General features: G+C 42.1%; 1 protein-coding gene across 1 annotated transcript; it reads left to right on the top strand.

Annotated features, from left to right (window-relative positions):
* Positions 1–10,086: 10,086 nt before the first annotated feature.
* On the top strand, positions 10,087–20,272 carry KCNV2 (potassium voltage-gated channel modifier subfamily V member 2). Its single transcript, XM_060236403.1, has 2 exons — positions 10,087–11,652; positions 19,990–20,272. Exons 1-2 carry the CDS (start codon positions 10,288–10,290, stop codon positions 20,269–20,271), a joined length of 1,647 nt encoding a protein of 548 aa, XP_060092386.1. The 5' UTR covers positions 10,087–10,287; the 3' UTR covers position 20,272.
* The last annotated feature ends 952 nt before the right edge of the window (positions 20,273–21,224 follow it).

Here is a 21,224-nt window from a genome sequence, read left to right as displayed (position 1 = left end):
GAGTTTGCATGGATGAGTGGGAGTGCCACACTGATTAGTAAGCACATGGCATACAATGGAAATCTAAGGAATACTGTAACAAAACCTGTTAAAAGTGCAAACAAATTTCTCAATAAATTTATGGTTAAAGTTTAAGTTGATAAATTGAGCATGGTTTGGAAAACAATGAGAGACTTAATGAGACACAGACATAATGCAAGAACACCCAGCTGATGAAACAAACTTGAAGACCCTTGCAGAATTTTATAATTTGAAATGATGAAATATTTTATTTTTACCATGAAAATTTCCTTTCAAAATTATTTTTTTTTACATTGAAAGAACTGCCTAGTTTAGGGTCAAGAATGAAAATTAGAACGATAATTAGAAATTTCTGCTTAATAACTTTGTGCTGCAAAATATTTAAGTGTTAATTCTAAAACACAGTCTGTTAATTCTAAAACACTAAAGAAAAACATCATGGGAGATGTCAGAAACTGATAAATGGATGCATGCTAGCACAGTACTATACATGCCATGCATCCATGTTGCAGCATTTTAGAAGTTTAAATATTAAACTGATGGTGCCCTTCCAGAGGCAGCCCCTGTTATGTAACGGAGAGTTCTGACCTTTGCAAGGGGGAGGGCTCAGAATGTCAGGATCATGTGGATGGAACTAGAACAGTGCACATGGTGAGTTGGCTCCCAGCCATACTCAAAGAAAAATTCAAAGAATAATAAGTTCAAAATATACCTTTTACTGTTTTCTTAGATTCCATTTTTAAAACTAACAGATGCAATGAGAACTCCTTGGCACATATAAAACAGCTTACAACTTATCCCTGGTCCAGATTCACAACTTCACAAATTGTTATCAGCATCTTCTCACCCCGGTATAGCATACACTTGATGAGAGAAGTTGTAACCTAATGTCCATAGTCAGATATGTAGATCCTATTGCATCTAGTTTGGCCTTGGGTTTTCCATTTGACAAAAGAGGCTCCCCTTGATGGCAAGAAAGAGCCAGGAGATAATTCTGCCAGATCAACAGAAGCAAATAGGTATAAATCTTAATAGCCTTGGGTTGCCCCTTCACTGAGGACCTACCTAAATGTTACATAGGCCTTGCATCATATTTAAATCATTTAGGATGACTTTATATCAGATATTGCCACAATAAGAAGGGGACCTAGCAATTGGAAACACAGGAGACAATTACAGAATCCAGTTGAACATTTCTACTATGTAGAAGTTTGAACTTTTCCAACCCTGACTTTCTAAAAATAATCCTTCTGTATATATTTGCCAAAAGCTTGGTTTAGCCCAGTGCCCTTTTTACATCATCTATATGTACAAGAGTTCCTGACATTTTCAAATAATCCTATTTTAAAAGCCAGGGATCTGCTTTTCAGGAGCATGTATTGACATTTGCGGCTTAGTTTATCAACTGCCTGCATGGGTAAGAGTTGACCATATTTCTCAGCTGGTGACTAGTAACTTTAGCACACCTCATTCAGTCCAAGGTTTAATACAGAACAACCAGTACTAATCCTGCCTTGCTTTCTTTAGTGCCAACTCACATATGTTTGTTGGCTCTACTCCTGGATTGATTGACTTTTTATTTTAGAGATGATGTTTGGGCAGATATCAAAGTGTAGGATTAAATGGCTTCCTAGCAGGGATCGTTTAAGGATTACTTAGGCATACCTGCAATCAGAAGTGCGTACACATTGTTTTCCTGAATCTATAAAAGTATATGCAACTCCAGTCATCTTCAATACTTCTGCATCATTAAACTTTGGTAACAACCAAATGCGCTTGGGACAACATGCGTAGCAAACTTCCTTGTCTGCATGAGCAAGATGCAAGTTGCTGCAATTGTGAAGATGGTCAGGACTTTTTTTGTAGAAAAAGCCCAGCAGGAACTCATTTGCATATTAGGCCATACCCCCTGATACCAAGTCAGCCAGAACTGTGTTCCTGTGCATTCCTGCTCAAAAAAGCCTTGAAGATGGTAATTTAATAAAAGGGAAGATGATGGTCATTTTAATAAACATATGGTAACTTAATTCAGGAGAAAACTAGTATAGAAACACAAAGCCTACCAAAGTCTTTCATATCAGTTCCTCTAGCCCAGAGGTGTCTCTTTTCCTTGGTTCCTTTGGTGACTAAGATGATGATGAAATATCATATGGCCTCCTTGCTTCAGACAGCCCTAGCCTTTGCTCATCTCTGAGTACACACTGATTCTCAGGGGTAACCACTGGGTGAGGGCCAAACTGACATGAATGAGACATGTGTGTCATAAAATGTAATGTCAGGTGGCAGTGATATAAACTTTATGAAAGATGCAGACAAACACAGTTAAGGATTTTTTAAAAACTTAAAACATGCTTGAAACATTAGTGCTCGTTGGTCTGAAAGGAGCTTTCTTTGCATCTCTCCCATGGTATCCAAGGAACTGGATAAAGGAAGCTTTGGCTCTTTCCTTCCTTCCCTAGGGGACCAGGAGGGGGAGGAGCCTCAGCCAATAGAAGAAGGATAGGCTTGGCTCAATAGATCTGCTGTCTGATTGAAAGAGCCTGGAAAAGCAAGCTCTACCTCCCTGCTTCCTCCCAAGGGAGGAGCTTCAGCCAATTGAGAAAATATAGGTTTTGCTCTATAGCTCCTGTGCAATTGAACAACCCTGGCAAAGCAAGCTGTGACTCAGAAGGAAGCAAGAGAGGAAAAGGAAGCAGATAACAGCCAGTTGTTCGGGGGCTTGATAGGAGCCCTTCAGGGGCTTGATTCGGCCCCCCAGGCTGCATGTTTGACACCCCTACTCTAGCCAGATTATCCCAAGACATACATAAAACCTGGTCTGGAACTCCTCTAGATTCTAATATCCTGGAACTAATACAAAACATTAAACAGTCTACTGAACATTACAAAGAACTGAAGTTGAAGCTGTGTCCCCAGAGAGAATGGATATTGTGTGTGCAGAGGTTTGAGACAAATAAAAAAGGATGACATTCCAAAGAAGTCTTATTCCAGCCAAGGACTGGAATAAATTGGAATACTTTGAGATAATTTACTGAGGAGAACCAGAGTTACAGGCAAAGCCAGGGACATTTCCACACAAAATACCACATAGTCCATCAACACCAGTGCCCACTTCTGGCACCCACCCAGTGGTTACCCCTGTGAATCAGTGTGTACTCAGAGATGAGCAAAGGCTAGGGCTGTCTGAAGCAAGGAGGCCATATGATATTTCATCATCTTAGTCATCAAAGGAACCAAGGAAAAGAGATGACAATCACAGCAATAACCAGGGTTTTTAAAAAGAAAAAGTGCAGCAGGAACTCATTTGCATATTAAGCCACACCCCTGACACCAAGGCACCTGGAACTGCGTTCCTATGTATTCGTGCTCAAAAAAAGACCAGGCAATAACATACATTTGAAAGTGAGCTGTGGCTGTAAGTACTTATTTCCATGGAAATGGAAGAAGGATTTATGTTTTCTTGTTTTTAGCTGAAGTTAACTTACCTTTTTGAACTGATGGTCAATAAACCAGGGCTTATGTACTCTGTACATTTCCAGCTTTTCTAACTCTGCTTGTGAATTTTGTCTTCTGTTTAGCATGTGCATTAACTCTTCTATTTATTTTTAAAAATACCTCACTGATTACTCTTGAGTATTATTATTGTCAATGGGCAAAACTCAACCAGTGTCAGACTTCCATTAAAGCCACAGTTCTTAGGTACCTATCTGAATTCCTTTCAATCAATGTACACTTACTGGGAGTAAACCCCATTGAACTGAGCAAGCTTCTGATTAAACAAGGTCAGGCTGTCAATCCCATTGAACTCAATTTTATTTATTCACAGCAAACGTTCATTGAATTGTGCCAGTAAATATTTGACATTCATTTCAGTCCACATGTCTTAAACTTTTGGGCAGTCCAAAACTTACAAAACAGCTGAGTCATTGCATGGGCCTGGAAGGGAAAACATATGCTTTCATGAGCATGCATACAAGGTGACTCAGATACATTCCATTCAAATCAGTGGGGCTGAAGGAAACTTTCTTATAGATCATACTGTAAGCCATCATACTGTATGCTGTACTAACACAGCATATTTGTATAGGATACGGTGAGTTTTAGAAAAGGGTGAATGATGTCCTTCCCCAAACCCCAGAAATGTTCATTTGCTGGGATCTCCAGATACAAGCATAGGTTTTCAACACAGCAGGCCTAGGGCTCCTGTGACTTTTGCATGATGATCATCAAATATTTTTATTTATTTATTTGATTTATATCCCGCCATCCCCGTCGAAGCAGGCTCAGGGCAGCTCACAACATAAAATCCCACAAACAATTAAATTAATAAGTATTAAAATTACACATTCAGTAATAAAATAGATATGCAATGATTAAAACAGCTAAGACAGAATAATGAGAACTAGCACAGTGTAGTAGTGGTTAAAGTGTCAGACTAGGATCTGAGATGCCAAACCAGCCAGAACTGCATTCCCTTGTGTTCCTGCTCAAGAAAAGCCCTGCTTGTGAGAATAAAATGAAGAGGAGAACACTGTACACTGCTTTATGTCCCCGCTGGGTATAAGTGAAGAAGAAAATATATAGAATTAATGAAGTAGTTTTAATATTTGGAGACTATGCTGTATGACATAGAATACTGATATAAATGAGTGAAGGCAGGGACACATGAATTTTCTGCAATGTATTATTCTGTTATAGACTAATATTGAAGAGGGCCTCCTCAGTGCTCTAATTATAGAAGGAAAGGTGAAATCTACACCCCTTGCCTCCAGACTCCAGTCAATGTCATCCCCTCCCATTGGTCCTTGCTAGTCACACCCAGCTCCGTTCCTACAGTGTGTTGTATAAGCTATGTATATAGAATAATTCCGTTATGGAGGCAACAGCTGACAGGATAAGCCAACAGTACTCTAATCAAGGGATACCAAAATCTGCAGATGGAGAGAAAGGAGGTTTTGTCTACAAACATGGGAGAAACTCCAGGTTTGCAGAGATTTTTTACAAACTTATTAAAAATTGATGGGTGGGGGGAATTCCCCTGTAAACAAACCCCTCAGGGCATACACAGAATTGACACTGCATCTCTTCAGTGGCTTCTGAGGTGGTGAGGCAGCAACAGTGAGAGAGCTTGGGGGAGAACTGCTGCTACAGTCCTCTACCATCATAATCACACCATCACCACCTCTGAGGAGCAGGGGCAGCAGAGCTGTGGGTAGTGCTCTGTGGCTGATGCCACATGACCACCTACTGCTGGCAGGTTGCAAGAGGTTGGCATATCATTGAAACCAGGTGGCCCTCAACTGCTGCAACCAACACCTGATGGCCTTCTCTTGCTGCTGAGTTGCAAAAGGCAGGCAGGCACAGGCTCTGTCAAGGAAGCTGGGTTCCTGTGTGTTCCTGCTCAAGAAAAGCCCTGCTTGTGAGAATAAAATGAAGAGGAGAACACTGTACACTGCTTTATGTCCCCGCTGGGTATAAGTGAAGAAAATATATAGAATTAATTAATGAAGTGCAATGGGACTGGTGTTGGTCCAGAGGTGCTGATGAGAAAACCATCTCTCCCACCATGGGGCTGGTGGGAGAGATGGGGGCAGGGAGAGAGAGTAATGGGGTGGGAGATGGGGGGAGGGAGGGATGGTGACAGTAGGCATGGGGGAGAGACAAAGAGAATGTAGAATAATAGAGAAAGAAAGTGATAATAGATGTGAGGGAAGGAATCGGGGGGGGGGGGGAGAGAAAGAGAGGATGGTGGGGCAGAGGAATAAGCAAAGATACGGGAATGGGATGACCCCTTCTGCAAGTTCTTTGTGTGTCCCTACTTGTTTAGTTTAATTATTATTGTACTGAAATAGTTGATCCTTGAGAACTGGGTTGTTTATTTAGAAGCTGCCCCCAAAGACAGTAAATATTAGAATTTCTGGTTTTGGTGATACAGCATTACTCTCTCAGTATACAAAAGATGCAAATACACAAGGAAGCTGCTTGGAAAAGCATAGAAGTCACTGGAAAAAACAGTCATGATTTTGCTTGCAGGTGCTCTACATTCAGGAAAAGCTAACAAAACACAAGGCACCACAGTCTCCAAGCTAGACAAAAACAATGAAAAGACCATGCGATTTGCAACAAACGTATGTATGTGTATTAGTGTTGAATAATCAAACAAATTAAATGAATTTTGCAGTCCATGAATGGTGAAAACCTTTTCAGTCCAAAACCAGGTGTTCTACAAATATAGTCCCATAAAGAGTGTTTCCTCCTTTCTTCCACTTCCAATGGGACTTCTCTAGAACAAGAGACAAGATTCCAAATAGGAGAGAAGAATCCCTGAGCCTGACTTGCTATTCGAATATAAGCAGTTTCGTGTTTTCCTCAAGAGCTCCGCCCTTTCTCAATTAGTGTCTCAACAAAATTTCTTACAAATGGAACATAGTAGCCTCCAGCAATCACAAAGAGCATAAACTCCACCAGAATCCTTAGGCTGTTTGTTCTACAAATCTCCCCAAATCTGCACCAATAATCCTCTTTCCGTTTGTTTTCATCTACATACTTCTGAGAGGCGTGGTTCAGAATAGGATGTATCCAAAACTGTGCCCCCCCCAATAGTGACTCCCCAGGAAGAGAGACATAGACTGGAGGCATTGATTTTCAGGAAATTCTTCTTTTTCCCTAATCATGCACTCCCTGTTTTCACTGGGCATTCTCTACCTTGCAATAAAATTCCATTCACAGAGGCCTCATCTTGTCCTGAGCTGGAACATATCCCCCTTGATTCCCACTTTCATTGTTGAAGAAAATGTTCAGGGATCTGTTCACTGGCTTCATTCTCCATTCTTAATATTCATAAAACAAAAGAGATCAATTAGGCCTAAATGTTTCTTCTGAGGCAGAGGTTCTGCCTTACTGGTAGGGTTGCAGCCTCCAGTTGAGCATGGAGATCTCCCAGAAGTGCAACAATTCTCTTGGATAAAATGGCTACTTTGGAGGGTGGCCTCTATGGCATTATACCAGGTTGAGGTTCCTCCCCTCTTCCAGCCTCTACCCCCAAATCTCCAGGAATTTTCCAACCTGGGGTTGGTAATACGGTTGAGGTCTTTGGGACTCCAATCTGCTGCTAGTCAATTGGCTGGTGGGGGAAACTCCACCCCAAAACAGAGGTGTCATCGCATGACATCACGGAACAATGCTCTGGTTTGGGGGCAAACTCTATGATTTTGTAGCAAAAAACCCTAGAGGTTTTGTCCAAAACCTAGAGTATTGCACACAATGTCAGCAATGTGATGACATCACTTCCAATTTCACTGTGCACGCAAAGCACACACAGGAGAAGACTCCTGGAGCAGATCCAGGATCCCCCCACCGACAATGATGTAGGACCTGCCAACCCTAATTGCTAATCCTATCCCCCTTCTGTAGGGCTTCCATCCTAATCAGACAGAATTCAGTATGGAGTTCTTGATGGCCATTTGAATTGGGCACCCCACCCACCCACACTCCTCTGTTCAGTTCAGGAATGCACGCTGCTCCCCTTGGGGTCCAAGTTCTTTAGGATACTGATATTGTCCCAGATACTGTAGAAGCTTTAAAGCTGTTAGTGAAACATCTTCTATTTTCCTGTAAAGTTACCAGCATATTTAGTAGAATCTGAGGCAACTCTTGAAGAGTGGCAATATATTATGATTGGCACGAGGAGATATCTGACTTAAGTACATGGAGAGAGAGGGACAGGCAGGCAGCCAGTTGGCTAAAGAGTGATTCTGCCTGGGATGATATAACATGAGGGGATCTAGGGAAGGTAAACAAAGCAATGCAAAAATGAAATCATACTGTCGTCCTCAGCCAAGCATACATCCACAGGGAGACATGGTGGAGAGATTTTTATCTATTTGCATTTTTATCCTGCCCATCTTCCAGGGAACTCAGAGCAGCAGATGTGGTACTTCATTTTACCTTCACAATAACCCTGTATAATTAGGCTGAGAAAGAATGACTGGCCCAAGGTCATTCAGTAACTTTCACAATAAGGAGGGGTTTGATTTGGGTTTTCCTGGTCCTAGTCCAGCATTAAAATGATTTCACTGATTCAGGCTGGTGAGCTGGGGCCCTTGGATAAAGAAGGGGGAGGAATCACCCCAAAGCTAAGATGACTCCTCACAGGAGGCAGCTCCCCCTGAAGAACCCCTGTATTTAGAGCACCAGGCCTTAGCATCGTGGATGTTTTTTGGCAACGCCTCTGGTCAAAATCAACAGCAAAGCTAAAAACAGGATTGACCTAGCAACCAAAGGAAGAAATTACTTTGTGGTTTTTGATATATTCTTGAACAGTGCCTGAGTTCTAAAACCCAGTTCCCACTACCCAGATGCATTTTGCCTTCCTACTATAATTGCTTTGCTCTAGTGATTCCCCCATTCTTAAACCCTTGCAAGAGAAGGAACAAGATTCACTTGCTTTAAAATTAAAACAAGAGCCAGTTTGGTGTAGTGGTTAAGTGCATGGACTCTTATCTGGGACAACTGGGTTTGATTCCCTACTCCTCCACTTGCAGCTGCTGGAATGGCCTTAGGTCAGCCATAGTTATCGCAGAGCAGTCGTTGAAAGGAAAGCTGCTGTGAGAGCCCTCTCAGCCCCATCCACTTCAAGGGTGTCTGTTGAAGGGGCAGGAAGATAAGAGGGATTGTGAGCTGCTTTGAGATTCAGAATGAAAGGCGGGATATAAATCCAACATCATCACCACCACCATCATCATCAACAACATGTAAGGCTGCATTATTAATTGCAGCTTATTATCAGAGTTCTATATACTTAGAATTAACTCAGCCCCCAAGAGACAAATTCTGTTCCAGAAGAAGCAGAACTGCACAATCTCTACAGATTAAGCAATTGTGCATATGGTGACATACTGAATAATTTATACTCTCTTTACAACTGAAGGGTATGGGCAAAGAGTTTTGCAGTGTTCTGTACATTTTGACTGCCTGGCACTAGCTGTGATAGGGCAATTCATTAAATGCAATAAATAATAATAATAAATTCTGTTCAATTGCCCTCTGGCTTCTGAAATGTAACCCATAATTGCCTGAATATTTTCAAGATCACAGCTTGCTTCCCTCACCCCTCAGGATACTGAATTTCCAGTTTAATGCCACAGTAGAGAAATATGTTGTTCAGTCGCACATTCAAATGTGACTCTTTGCAACGCCATGGACCAAGTCACGCCAGAGAAATATACACAAACTGAATTCTTGACCATATCAATCCTGAGCTCACCCTAGAATTTAAAATGACTAAATTACTGTATTCTGGCCACCTTATGAGGAAGACAAGAGTCACTGGAAAGGACAATAATGCTATGAAAAGTCAAAAAGCAGGAAAAGAAAAAGATCTAACATGAGATGGATTGACTCAATCAAGGAAGCCATGGTCCTCGGTATGTAAGACTAGCGCAAAGCTGGTAATGATGAAATGCTTTCGAGGACATTAATTCATAGGGTTGGCACTGCAGTGACTTGATGGCACTTAACACACACACATTGTACAGTTGGCAAAAAGTGTTGTGCTCACTCAGGATCTATGAAAATGCCACTGTTCCCATGTGGAGGCTGCCAAGTACCAATTCGTTGACTATACATCACACAAAGTTGGATTGTAAGACAAATTAAGACATTTACAAGTATTGTGGTTGCCACAGGGAGCTTCCACAAACAACCTGTAACCTATAAGTTTCTCTAAGAAATACTGATAATACAGCATAGAGGAAACAGCACTGAGAAACTGAGTCAGGAAAAAGCTTTCCGATAAATTCAAAAAAGTCCATTACTTTTCTCTCATGGGTAGATTTTTCCACCCCTATTCTGGAAATGTTGTAATTCCCAAAAATTTTAAACAGGAAAGTGTTTGATTTTTCCGCTCTTATTAGCAGCTATAACACTGCTTTTTGGAACTGATTATCCACAGATTTCTGGATCCATAATCATCCACGTCACACAGAGAGGGAGCCGAGGCTGAAACAGGATAATAGCCTTTAAATCCCCTTCTCTAAGCACTCAGATCTTCCCTGTCAGCAAGATTAAAGCAGTCAACAGCAGCCCCGATGTATCTGTATCCCACACTGAGTTTTAACAACAACTGGAGCTGGTGGCTGGAAGAGCAAGAAATGTGAAGCTGCTTGGGTGCTGGATGTTTCAGACAAGAGGAAGCTGGTGGGAAAACAGCAACAAGAACACATTCTGTAACCGTGGTGGTGACAAAAGGAGTTGCATGCAGCTGACATGTGGAGTTTTAAGCAGAGAAGACAACCCCAGGTTTCAAACTTACAAGCAGTAGCTTGTGATGCCACCTTGGAATTAACAGAGGAACATAAAGAAACATGGTATGTAGATACAGCAACCCAAGGATTTGGTATTACTAAGTGGAGATCCCTGGTGCAATTATCCCAAGAAACTGAAAAGAACAGCTTGGAGAAGGAGGAATATGAGGAGGAGGAAGAGGAGAGATGCCCCACATTGTTTCCATTCACTCCTGCCTTTGCTCCCAGGACTGCTACATCTTCATCAGTGCTGAACATTAATGTTGGTGGTCACAGCTACCGCCTTACTTACCAGGCAGTGGCAATCTACCCTACAACACGGCTGGGCCTCTTGGCCACTTCCACTGACCGCAGTTGTCAGCTAGGTCTATGTGATGACTATGCAGCTCAAGGTGATGAATATTTCTTTGATCGCGATCCTGCTGTCTTCCAGCTGGTTTACAATTTCTATGCTTCAGGTGTTCTACTGGTGCGAGATGAGCTATGCCCCTTCAGCTTCTTGGAAGAGTTGAGTTACTGGGGAGTTAGGCTGAAGTACACACCACGGTGCTGCCGTGTTTGCTTTGAGGAGAGATGTGACGAGCTGAATGAGCAGCTGAAAGTGCAGCAGGAGCTTCAGGCTCAAGCTGCAGCCCAGGAAAGTGAGCATCTCTTCTGCCACATGCACTATGCAGAACAGCGTTGGCACCTTTGGAACCTCATGGAAAAACCCTTCTCCTCTACAATGGCAAAAGCCATGGGAGTGACCTCTAGTTTCTTTGTGCTCATCTCAGTGGTAGCACTGGCTCTCAATACTGTAGAGGAGATGCAGCACAAGGACCAAAGCACTGGAGAGATTCATCCCATGCTGGAACATGTGGAGACATTTTGCATTGCGTTCTTCACACTGGAATATGTGCTGCGGCTGATCTCCACCCCAGACATACGGCGCTTTGCTTGTAGCACACTCAATGCTGTGGACCTTATTGCAATACTGCCCCTTTACCTGCAGCTAGTGTTGGAACACTTTGTTGATGAGGACCAGCCTCGTGGCCAAGGCTCACAGCATGAGCATGACATTGAGAAGGTGGGACGAGTGGGAAAGGTAGGACAGGTGCTACGCATCATGCGCCTTATGCGCATTTTCCGCATCCTCAAATTGGCTCGCCATTCTACAGGGTTACGAGCCTTTGGCTTCACTTTGCGCCAGTGCTATCAGCAGGTGGGCTGCCTCTTGCTCTTCATCGCCCTGGGAATTTTTGCCTTCTCTGCCATGGTCTACACAGTGGAGCATGATGTTTCCAGCACAAATTTCACCAGCATCCCACATGCCTGGTGGTGGGCTGCCGTAAGTACCTATCTTGTTATTTCACACTGTTTTCTCCCATGTCTCATCTTTACAGAGATCTACTGCATGGTTGAAACCAGCAAAGTGGACTCAGATTTCAGGACATCTGCCCTGAGCTTTGCTTTCAGACAATATGCCCATGCCCACACACACACACCCTTCAGCTGGAAGCTTTCAAACATTAGTTTTAGCAGATCAGGCTATAATCAGTGAAGTAGAGTTTGAATTGGATGGGTATTTGTGGCTATGCTGTGCCAAGATTTCCTGCTGCTTCCTGAGAAAGGCAAAGAGGGAAATGAAAGGCAGAGCATAAGCCTCCACTGCTAGCCTTAATTTTGCAGTGACTTATCTGCACTTTCTGATAGCTCACGATGCTGCTAGCATTTACTTTCTTAAGTGAGTTTGTAAAAACAGCTCTGCCCAAAGGTTTCCAATGCAATTAAAAGTTTGCTTTCATTATTTTCTGTACAACAGTTGAAAAAAAATCAAAGCAATTTTAGGAAACCGCCCCAGTAAGGTTTTTTGTTTTTAACGCGCATTCATCTGTAGAGCTGACAGGCAGGCAGATAAGATGGCTGTCCTTTATTAGGCTTTCCAGACAGCTGCTGGTAGTAGCTATAACAGAGTGCAGAATGATATTTTGGTTTATTTATACTGAGCTAGCAGCACTGGACAAAAATAAACAGGGAAGGATCATTTGGCATGGTTGATTATAATTTACAGGTCTCTGGTTTAAGTTTCTCATAAGTCACAATGACTGAAACATATGACATTGTTTATAGCACAACTGAATGATTACAATATCTCAGCTAACTCATACACAGAAGAGACTCACATGCAAAATTTTAATAGTTTGTTTTCAGAAGTCTTTGCGGAGATGCCAGCCTTCATCAAACATGAAAACTGTGCTGCTTCCTCCTTCATATGAAGAAGTAGTCAGTTGTGCATTTTCCCACTTGTTACTTCCCTCCCTAAATACTTGTGGCAAAATATGGACACATCCATTTTTATTGTGCGAGGGCTTTGTATAGAGCTGACTTCCATTGAGAAAACTAATTTTGTGTGAAGTGGGTGTGATTCATTCCTTGAAATGGGAAATAAATCCTGGGCTATTAGTTCCGAGGATGTTATCTAGGGTTGCCACTCAGGAAATATCTGGGAACTCTGGGGGTGTAGCCAGGAGCAAGGTTGTGACACGAATTAGGGTTTGTAGAATCTTTCGGGATCAAGTGCCGTGTTCTATTGGAGAAAGTTTTCCTTCCAGACGTTTCGTTCTCAGCTGCGGAGAACATCCTCAGTGGCGTTGCAGGCGCTCAGACCTTGTGTTCGGTGAGACGGGTGTTGATACTGCTCCTGTGGTGCAGTCTACATTGGTACTACCCAACGCAGTATCAACACCCGTCTCACCGAACACAAGAGACACTGTCGCTTGTTTCAGCCAGAAAAATCAGCTGTAGCTGAACATGCACTTCAAGAAGGAGACCACGTCATCCACTTTGAAAGAACTGAAGTCCTTTCTACGGTCTCACATTATCATACCTGCCTGAACAGAGAAGCTATTGAGATTTACAAACACCAGCACAATTTTAACAGAAAGGAAGAAGGCATTTTCATCCACCAATCTTGGTACCCAGCTCTGCAAAACACCCTACAGACTATAAATTGCAGAAAGTCTCAGAACAACCAGCAAATTCCACAGAACAATCAGCACAGTCAACAACCATCTTCCTTATCTTCAACCCCCTTCCAACCCTCCCAGCAATTAACACGGAACAATGGTCACATTCAACAGCCAGTTTCCTTATCACTACCCTTCCAGGAAGCCCCACCAAACAATGGGCACATCCACAAACCAATTGCCCTTTCATCACTCCCCCTCCAGCCTAGAAATAGCAGCTCTCCAGCAGCCCTGGCCCCACTCAATGCACAGCAGCCAAGAAGGTCTGAGCGCCTGCTCCGGCTGCAACGCCACTGAGGATGTTCTCCGCAGCTGAGAACGAAACGTCTGGAAGGAAAACTTTCTCCAGTAGAACACGGCACTTGATCCCAAAAGATTCTATGTTACCAACCGTGAAAACCTGAAATCTGTGACAAGAATGATTGAACTCCAAAGGGGGTTCTGGCTATCACTTTTAAAGGGACCATGCATCTTTTAAATGCCTTCTCTCCTTTTGGAAATATTAGAGCAGGGGTGTCAAACATGCTGCCCAGGGGCCAAATCAGGCCCCCAGAGGACTCCTATCAGGCCCCTGATAGAATCTGGCTCGTCTGCTTCCTTCTCCCTCTCTGTTTCCTTCTGCATAACAGCTTGCTTTGCAAGGCGCAGGAGCTGCAGAGCAAAACCTCAGGTTTCTCCATTTGTTCCTCCCCCTCCTAGTCCCCTGGGGAGAGAGGAAAGGAGCCAGAGCTTCCTTTGCCCAGTTCCCTGGATCCCGTGGGAAAAATACAAAGAAAGCACCTTTAAGACAAACAAATGCGAATGTTTTAAGCAAGTTTTTTTTTAAATCTTTAATTGTGTTTGTCTGTGTCCTTTAAAAAGTTTAAATCTCTGGTACCTAATATCTCTGCTACCTAATCTTAAATAGGTACACACGCATGGCCCAGTCTGACATGGCCTGGCCTGGGCCAACAAGGTCTCATTTATGTCAGATCCAGCCATCGTAACAAATGAGTTTGACACCCCTGCACTAGAGAATAGGAGCACCTTCTTTTGGGGCTCTTTTTGGTCCAATCTTTTTGAAACTTGGGGGGGGGGGGCGGGCGGTTTGAGGAAAGGCACCAATGCTATGCTTAAAATTTGGAGCCAATACCTCAAAGTTATTGTTTTTACTGTTAATTTTAAATTGGTGTTTTAACTTTGATATGTAGATTTTTATTGCTATTTTTATATGCTGTGATCTGCCTTGAGCCCATTTACGGGAAAAGGTGGAATATAAGCCTATTAAATAAAAAATAAAAGAACCAGCCCCCCAGAGCCCCACAAATTGATTTTCCATTATACTCTGTAGGAACCGATCTCCATTGGGTATAATGGAGGGCCTCCCAACTGGGGATTGGCAACCCTGGATAACAGATCTTATAAACAGGCATACAGATACTTCCAATGTGGCTACAAAACAGAGAAGCCATCTAATAGATTGAAATAGAATATAAAAGGTATTTGCAAATTTATGAAAATATAGCATTCCTACATTGCTGAGCAGAATTGCTCTCTTTTTATCCTCATCTATGACATCATTTGCAGGGCAAACGAGTAAGAATTTCACAGTATTCCTCCCAAATCTTTTGTTGCTGATCAACCTGTGAAACAGTCCCTCCTGTGGCGGCCATTCTCTCAGCTAAGGAACTACTCACAAAGCAAAAGCACACCTTTCTGTGGTTGCTCAGTTGCCAGGATACCTTCAGTTTATCCTTGCCACCATATGTAGCATTGTGAGTAACAGGTTTGCTTCAACTTAAGAATGCTTTTTTAAAAATTCAGGTCTTTGACCCATTCTCTCTCTTTGGTTGTCTTTCAGTCAGCCACGATCAGCTTGCTCAACCGCTGACTGCCATACAGGAGCCCTACAGGGCCAAAACTGAAAGACAACCAAAGCAGAAACTTGCCCCTAGAGGCTGCTTGTATATATTACAACACCCCTTTGAGCTGCATTCAATACATACCATCCCATTTTGAAGAGTGTGGATGCCAGGGCTTTTTCTTTTTCTGGAAAAAGAGGTGCCGAAACTCTTAAGAGGGAAATGAAAGAGAAACATATGCGTGCTCCTGATCTTTTAAACATTTCTTGAGACTTTTGTTTCCAAAAAGTAGTTCTGGAATTCCATTCCACCGTGTTCCCCCAGAAAAAAAGCCCTGCATCTAGTGAAATTCAACAACAAAACTGACACGAAACCTTATACCCAGAATTAAACTTTGCTGGTCTTAAAGGTGCCACTGGACTCAAACTTTGTTCTGCTGCTTCAGACCAACACGGCTACCCTAGATTTTAAAAAAAAAAGTCCTGGCCTTTTCCTGACCATCCATATGCCGGTCAATCCTTTAATTGTATGGGATTATTAACCTTAAAGGAATCAGAGTTTTTACAATGATAAATGCTTAGAGAACTTGTAAAGGAATGGGCCTACTGGTGACCCACAATATCTAAACCAGAATGTCAGTGAAATGAAAACCACATGTTTGGTTGAAGGTTGGGAAAGGGGAGAGAAAGACCATATATCCACTGTTCATAGTTGCTGGTCTAGAGAAACAGGAAGGATTGTAATGGGAAGAAGACATACAACTACACCAAAAGAACAATAGCAGCTATAAAACCTTAAAATAGTGACAAATGGTATGATTCAGTCTGTGGATACCCTGCAAGCCTGTTCCATCGACAAGCACTTCCTGATAGGGTTGCTAATCCCCAGGTGGGGGCAGGGGATTCCCCAGTTTGGTGGCCATCCCCGCACTTCAGGGTCATCAGAAATGGGCAGGGGGGGAGGGAAATGTCTGCTGGGCACCCCATTATTCCCTATGGAGACTGATTCCCATAGGGTGTAATGGAGAATTGCTCTACGGGTGTGTAGGGCTCTGAGGGGGGGCCCTGTTTTTTGAAGCAGAGGCATCACATTTTCAGCATAGCATCTGGTACCTCTCCACAGAATACCTTCCAAGTTTCAAAAACATTGGACCAGGGGGTCCAATTTTATGAGCCTCCAAAGTAGGTGCCCCTATCCTTCATTATTTCCAATGGAGGGAAGACATTTAAAAGGTGTGCAGTCCCTATAAATGTGATGCCAGAACTCCCCTTGGAGTTGTTATGCTTGTCACACTCTTACTCCTGGCTCCACCCCCAACGTCTCCTGGCTACACTCCCAAAGTCCCCAGATATTTCTTGAATTAGACTTGTCAACCCTACTTCCTGATGGCTTGTCATTTAATTTCAGCAACATTCAAGAGTGCAATTTGATATTCTGTGGCATAACCAAACACTACCTCAGACCAATGCCTCTTTCAAGTGTATGAACTGTTGCATACTAGGTGCTTGTGATATGACACTACATAGTTGTTATATGTAAGTGAACAGGGGAACCAATTGTGTGGTTCTTCCTAATCTGCTCACCACCATAGATGGAGAACAGATCTGACTGGAAAGACTTGTGTACCCGGCCCTGTTTGCATGGGTCCAGCATTCACATGCATATGTCAGCTAGATCAGATTCACTGGGGAATGTCAATTTCACATGTCAATTTCTATGCTTTAAATTGTTTTGACTGTTTTAATGTTTTATGTTTATATTCATGCATATGCATGACCGTGTGAGCTGCCCTGAGCCTGCCTCGGTGGGAAGGGTGAGATATAAATAAATAAAATTCTTAAAATGCACTGATGCATGTGGTGCATGCCCCCCAAAAGAGAGATTTGCACCCTGATTTTCTCCTCAGTAGGGAACTCAAAACAGTCTACAGCATTATTTCAGCCTCCATTTTATCCTATAGCAGCCCTACAGGTTATGCTGAGACAGAATCAATCACTGGCCCAAGGTCAGCAAGCTTCCACAGCCAAGGCAGGATTGGAACCTGGGTCTCCCAGATCCTAGTCCAACACCCCAGCCACTGGCATAAATAGCCATAATGTTATTTTTAAAAGACCAAAGATATTCCCTCATCCTTCAGTTTGCCACCAGCAAATTTCATGTAACATAAGAAAAGACATCAGGTTCCTGTCAATAACACATTTCTCTCTTATCCCATTGTTTATTTTTGGAGATTTTTTCCTTCCTGCATTAACATTCAGTTCCAGTGACTTAATTTCCATCAGACCACAAACTAATCCTTTTTATTCCATCAAATGCACCAGGTGCATCCTACAAATAAGCCTGCCTTGTGCAGGCTCAGAGAGCCAGCCGTATGTTTCATTCATCTGTAACATCAGGCTACTTAAAAAGGAGAAAAGTGCTCCACTATGCATGGCTGCCTTTTCAATTAATATTCCATGGCTAAACTAACCGTGGATGCTGCTTGGCAGGGAACATTGCTGCTGCCCTGGTTTAGCCATTTCTCATTTTATTGGCATAATGACAAAACATCAAACCTGGAATAGGTTATGATCAGCAATAAGCAAAGCAACATCATGGAGATAAAGGAACAGAATGAGTTTCTGGATTTCACAAACGTTAATGCTCACATATGACTAGGGATATAAAGCAAAAACTATGGGTCAATAACAGTGCATGTAGCTAGGCAATCTGGATAATTCAAATAATTTGGATCCAGTTCCACTTGCTTCTTCCCCTCCTAGCAACATATGTTGTAATAGGTCATGGTCTTGCAAACTGGTTTAGACACTAAGACCGATTTTGCACCAGGCTTGTTCCGGGTGGAGAACCCTTTTGTTGCCGAAGCTTCTTTCAGTTTTCACACAAGCTGCCCCAGAGCTGCGAGTTGGCCTGCCACTTTTCCACAGCAAGTGAGATCCTCTTGCAAGTGGTTCTGCTCGCCGCAGAAAAGCGGTGGGCTAACTTGAAGCTCCAGAGCAGCTTGTGCAAAAACCAAGAGAAGTGCTGGGAACAAAAAGGCTTTCCACCCGGAACAAGCCCTAGTGCAAAATTGGTCTAAGTTTCATGGAAACCTTCCCTGTACATTCTGCTCCTCCTACATAGTTCTTCCATTTGCAGCAGCAGTATTTGCAGGACAATTTTCTCTTCTCCAAGGAGAATAGAGGGACAGGGACTAGGGAAAGCCACAGTACAGCTCATGTGGATACTATACCATCCATAGTAGAAGGGAAGGGGCTCGTATATGTTACTCTATGCGAGAGACAATGTACATATAGTTCACATTTCAAGACTAACGTTCCGGTGGAAATGTAAAAGGAAAGGCACATTTTTTAGCTTCATGAAACAATTCCTGAAGTAAACGTCCTCCATTTTAATATTCAGATTTTTAAAGAAATAAGAGACTACTTTGGGGTTTTTTATGTTTATTTAAAATAACCTGTGGGTTGTTGTTCTAACCAAAGAGTTTGTGCTGAGGAGTGGTGCAATGACCAGAGTATCAGAGTAGTGTCATAATCTGTACCACACCATTGCATTCTCACCCATGATGCCATGGGATTACTACCAATGTCAGATGCACAAATGGGCAAAAAACAGGTTTATTTGTATACCGTCCTAAAGATCATCCATAGAACAAGTGTTACTTGGCACAAACTATGTGCATTCAGAATGTGGGAGGGGGGGTTAATTCCCACTGATGGGTGCTCTTATCTTTCGTTTGAGTTAAAATAGAGAAACAAAAATATCAAATTCATGACTGGATCTTCCCAGCATTTTTAAAGCTAAACGTCAGCTACATACAGCCCTGATTCAGACTAGGGTCCTGCGAGGAGATAATTATTCCAGCACCTCATGGTTTCATCAACTGAAACCATCTATCCTTGTTGATGCTTAGAAATCTTGGTTAGAAAATGGCAGGAGCCTGTCTTTTCCCCTTCCATGGTCACAATAGAATGGATTTTGATAAGTGAAATCATGCAAAACTGGAAGTATTAAACCTCCTCTGTCTTCCTCACACAGCCCTAATCCAAGCCTGGATTGCATACAGTTGTAGTTTAACTTTAAACATTGTTGGGAAGATCCAGTCAAGGATCTACCAGTATCCTATGCTGTTTAGATTGTCTGCATCTTTCAAAGCTACAGTAAGCTTACCTTCTATCCTCTAGCCTTTCTATATAGGAAAAACACATGCATGCACAAAAACTGCCATTTGTTCATATGCATATGTTCTGAAAGCTGTGACCAATCAAATCTTCATGCTGCAAAATACAAATGCATGCATTTTTACACATTTTTGTGTGCATAAACCAGACAACCACAGGAGCATAGGAGCACTTCAATCTGAGACTTTGGAGAACCGTTACCAGTTTAAATACATAATTATTGACATATACCAGTGACCTTAAAAATTGCTTTAGTAATGAAAGTTCTAATGTAGCAGCATACAATTGACTTCTAATGAATCCAAATTTGGTGTAGTGGCTAAGTGTGCAGACTCTAATCTGGGAGAACCAAGTCTGATTCTCCACTCTTCCACATACAGTTGCTGGTGTGACCTTGGGTCAGCCACAAATTCTCAGCAGAGCTGTTCTTTCAAGAGCAGTTCTCGGTGATCTCTCTCAGCACCTACCTCACGGGGTGTCTGTTGTGGGGAGAGGAAGGGAAAAGAGATTGTAAAACACTGAGAAGCCGAGTGAAGAGCAGGATATAAATCCAATCTTCTTCTTTTAAGTCCATCCTCAGCGTAAAAATGGTATTATGTTCTTCTCATTAACCGTCTTATTTTTGGTTTGCTCGTAGGTAAGCATTTCTACAGTGGGCTATGGAGATATGTGCCCAGAAACCCACCTGGGACGACTATTTGCTTTCTTCTGCATTGCTTTTGGGATAATTTTGAATGGAATGCCAATCTCTGTCCTCTACAATAAATTCTCAGACTATTACATCAGGCTGAAAGCTTACGAGTATACAGCTATACGTAAGGACAGAGGGAAAGTAGATTTTGCACAGAGAGCCATGAAGAAAATGTCGGAGTGTTGTGGAAACAGGCCAACTCAATTACCAAGACACAGATACAGTTAAGATCCTGTCTAAAAACAAATCTAGAGAGATCAAGATATAAGGTATCAGTCCAGTAAATTGGACAAAAGAATGGCCACACATGAACATTATATCACCCACTTCAACATATACAGATGTTTTATCTTCTTCCTTGTTATTTTTGCTATCACTAATTCCAGCTGACATCCAAGCTGTCAATGGAATCAATTTGGATTATCCAGCTATACATTCTAATGATCTGTTGAGATATGACGTGTTTCTGTCCTGCAAATGTAACTCTACCACAGCAAAACAAAATCACTTATTTTCTGCATACTGCCATATTTACTGCCATGACTGATGATGATTCAAAATCAAAACTGTAGTCAGCTTTCAGATAGCCATATGATATCTTGAATCTGAAATCCACTACTGTCTTGAAACTTCTGAGAGGAACACCTCAAAGGCATACAAAAGCTTTGTGCTCTAATTGTATCCACAGATATCAAAATTTAAGGCATTGCCTGAAATTTGGATTTGTGAAATAAGAGAGAAAACCCACAATGTTTTTCTTTTTTTTAAAAAAAAAATTAAATCTCCCTTCCCCCTGCTGGTAAGAGTACAGGGCAATAGGGGACAATGGAATATTAAACTCTTAGAGCCTTTCAAATTCTCATGCATAAACATACCCCACAAAAGAAATATCAGAAGTACAGGTGTGCATTCAGCTATATCCAAGCTGGAAAAATATCCCAAAAAAATACTTTATTGTATTTTTTGGCTATTCTTCCAGACGGATATAGATTTGCGTATATTTTCAGCTATCTGAAATGGCCAAGCTCCCTAAATCCCCAAAATATTCAGGATTTATTTGGGACCAACAGATAGATGAAGTTAAAGGGTGTTTATATTTATTTATTCTTTTGACTTGGTGAATTGCCCCATCCCAATGAATGCCAGGCTCTAAGCAAAAAATACAAACATTTAAAACCAGT

The sequence above is a fragment of the Heteronotia binoei genome, chromosome 4 (assembly GCF_032191835.1).
Source record: "Heteronotia binoei isolate CCM8104 ecotype False Entrance Well chromosome 4, APGP_CSIRO_Hbin_v1, whole genome shotgun sequence".
Lineage (NCBI taxonomy): Eukaryota > Metazoa > Chordata > Lepidosauria > Squamata > Gekkonidae > Heteronotia > Heteronotia binoei.
This window is presented reverse-complemented; position numbering and strand designations above follow the sequence as displayed.

What these genes read in the sequence shown, in the direction of transcription:
- KCNV2 (XM_060236403.1), top strand. Translation starts at nt 10,288, where the DNA reads ATGTGGAGTTTTAAGCAGAGAAGACAACCCCAGGTTTCAAACTTACAA. An exon ending in ATGCCTGGTGGTGGGCTGCC is followed by an intron (nt 11,653 to 19,989) that starts GTAAGTACCTAT and finishes GTTTGCTCGTAG; the next exon opens with GTAAGCATTTCTACAGTGGG.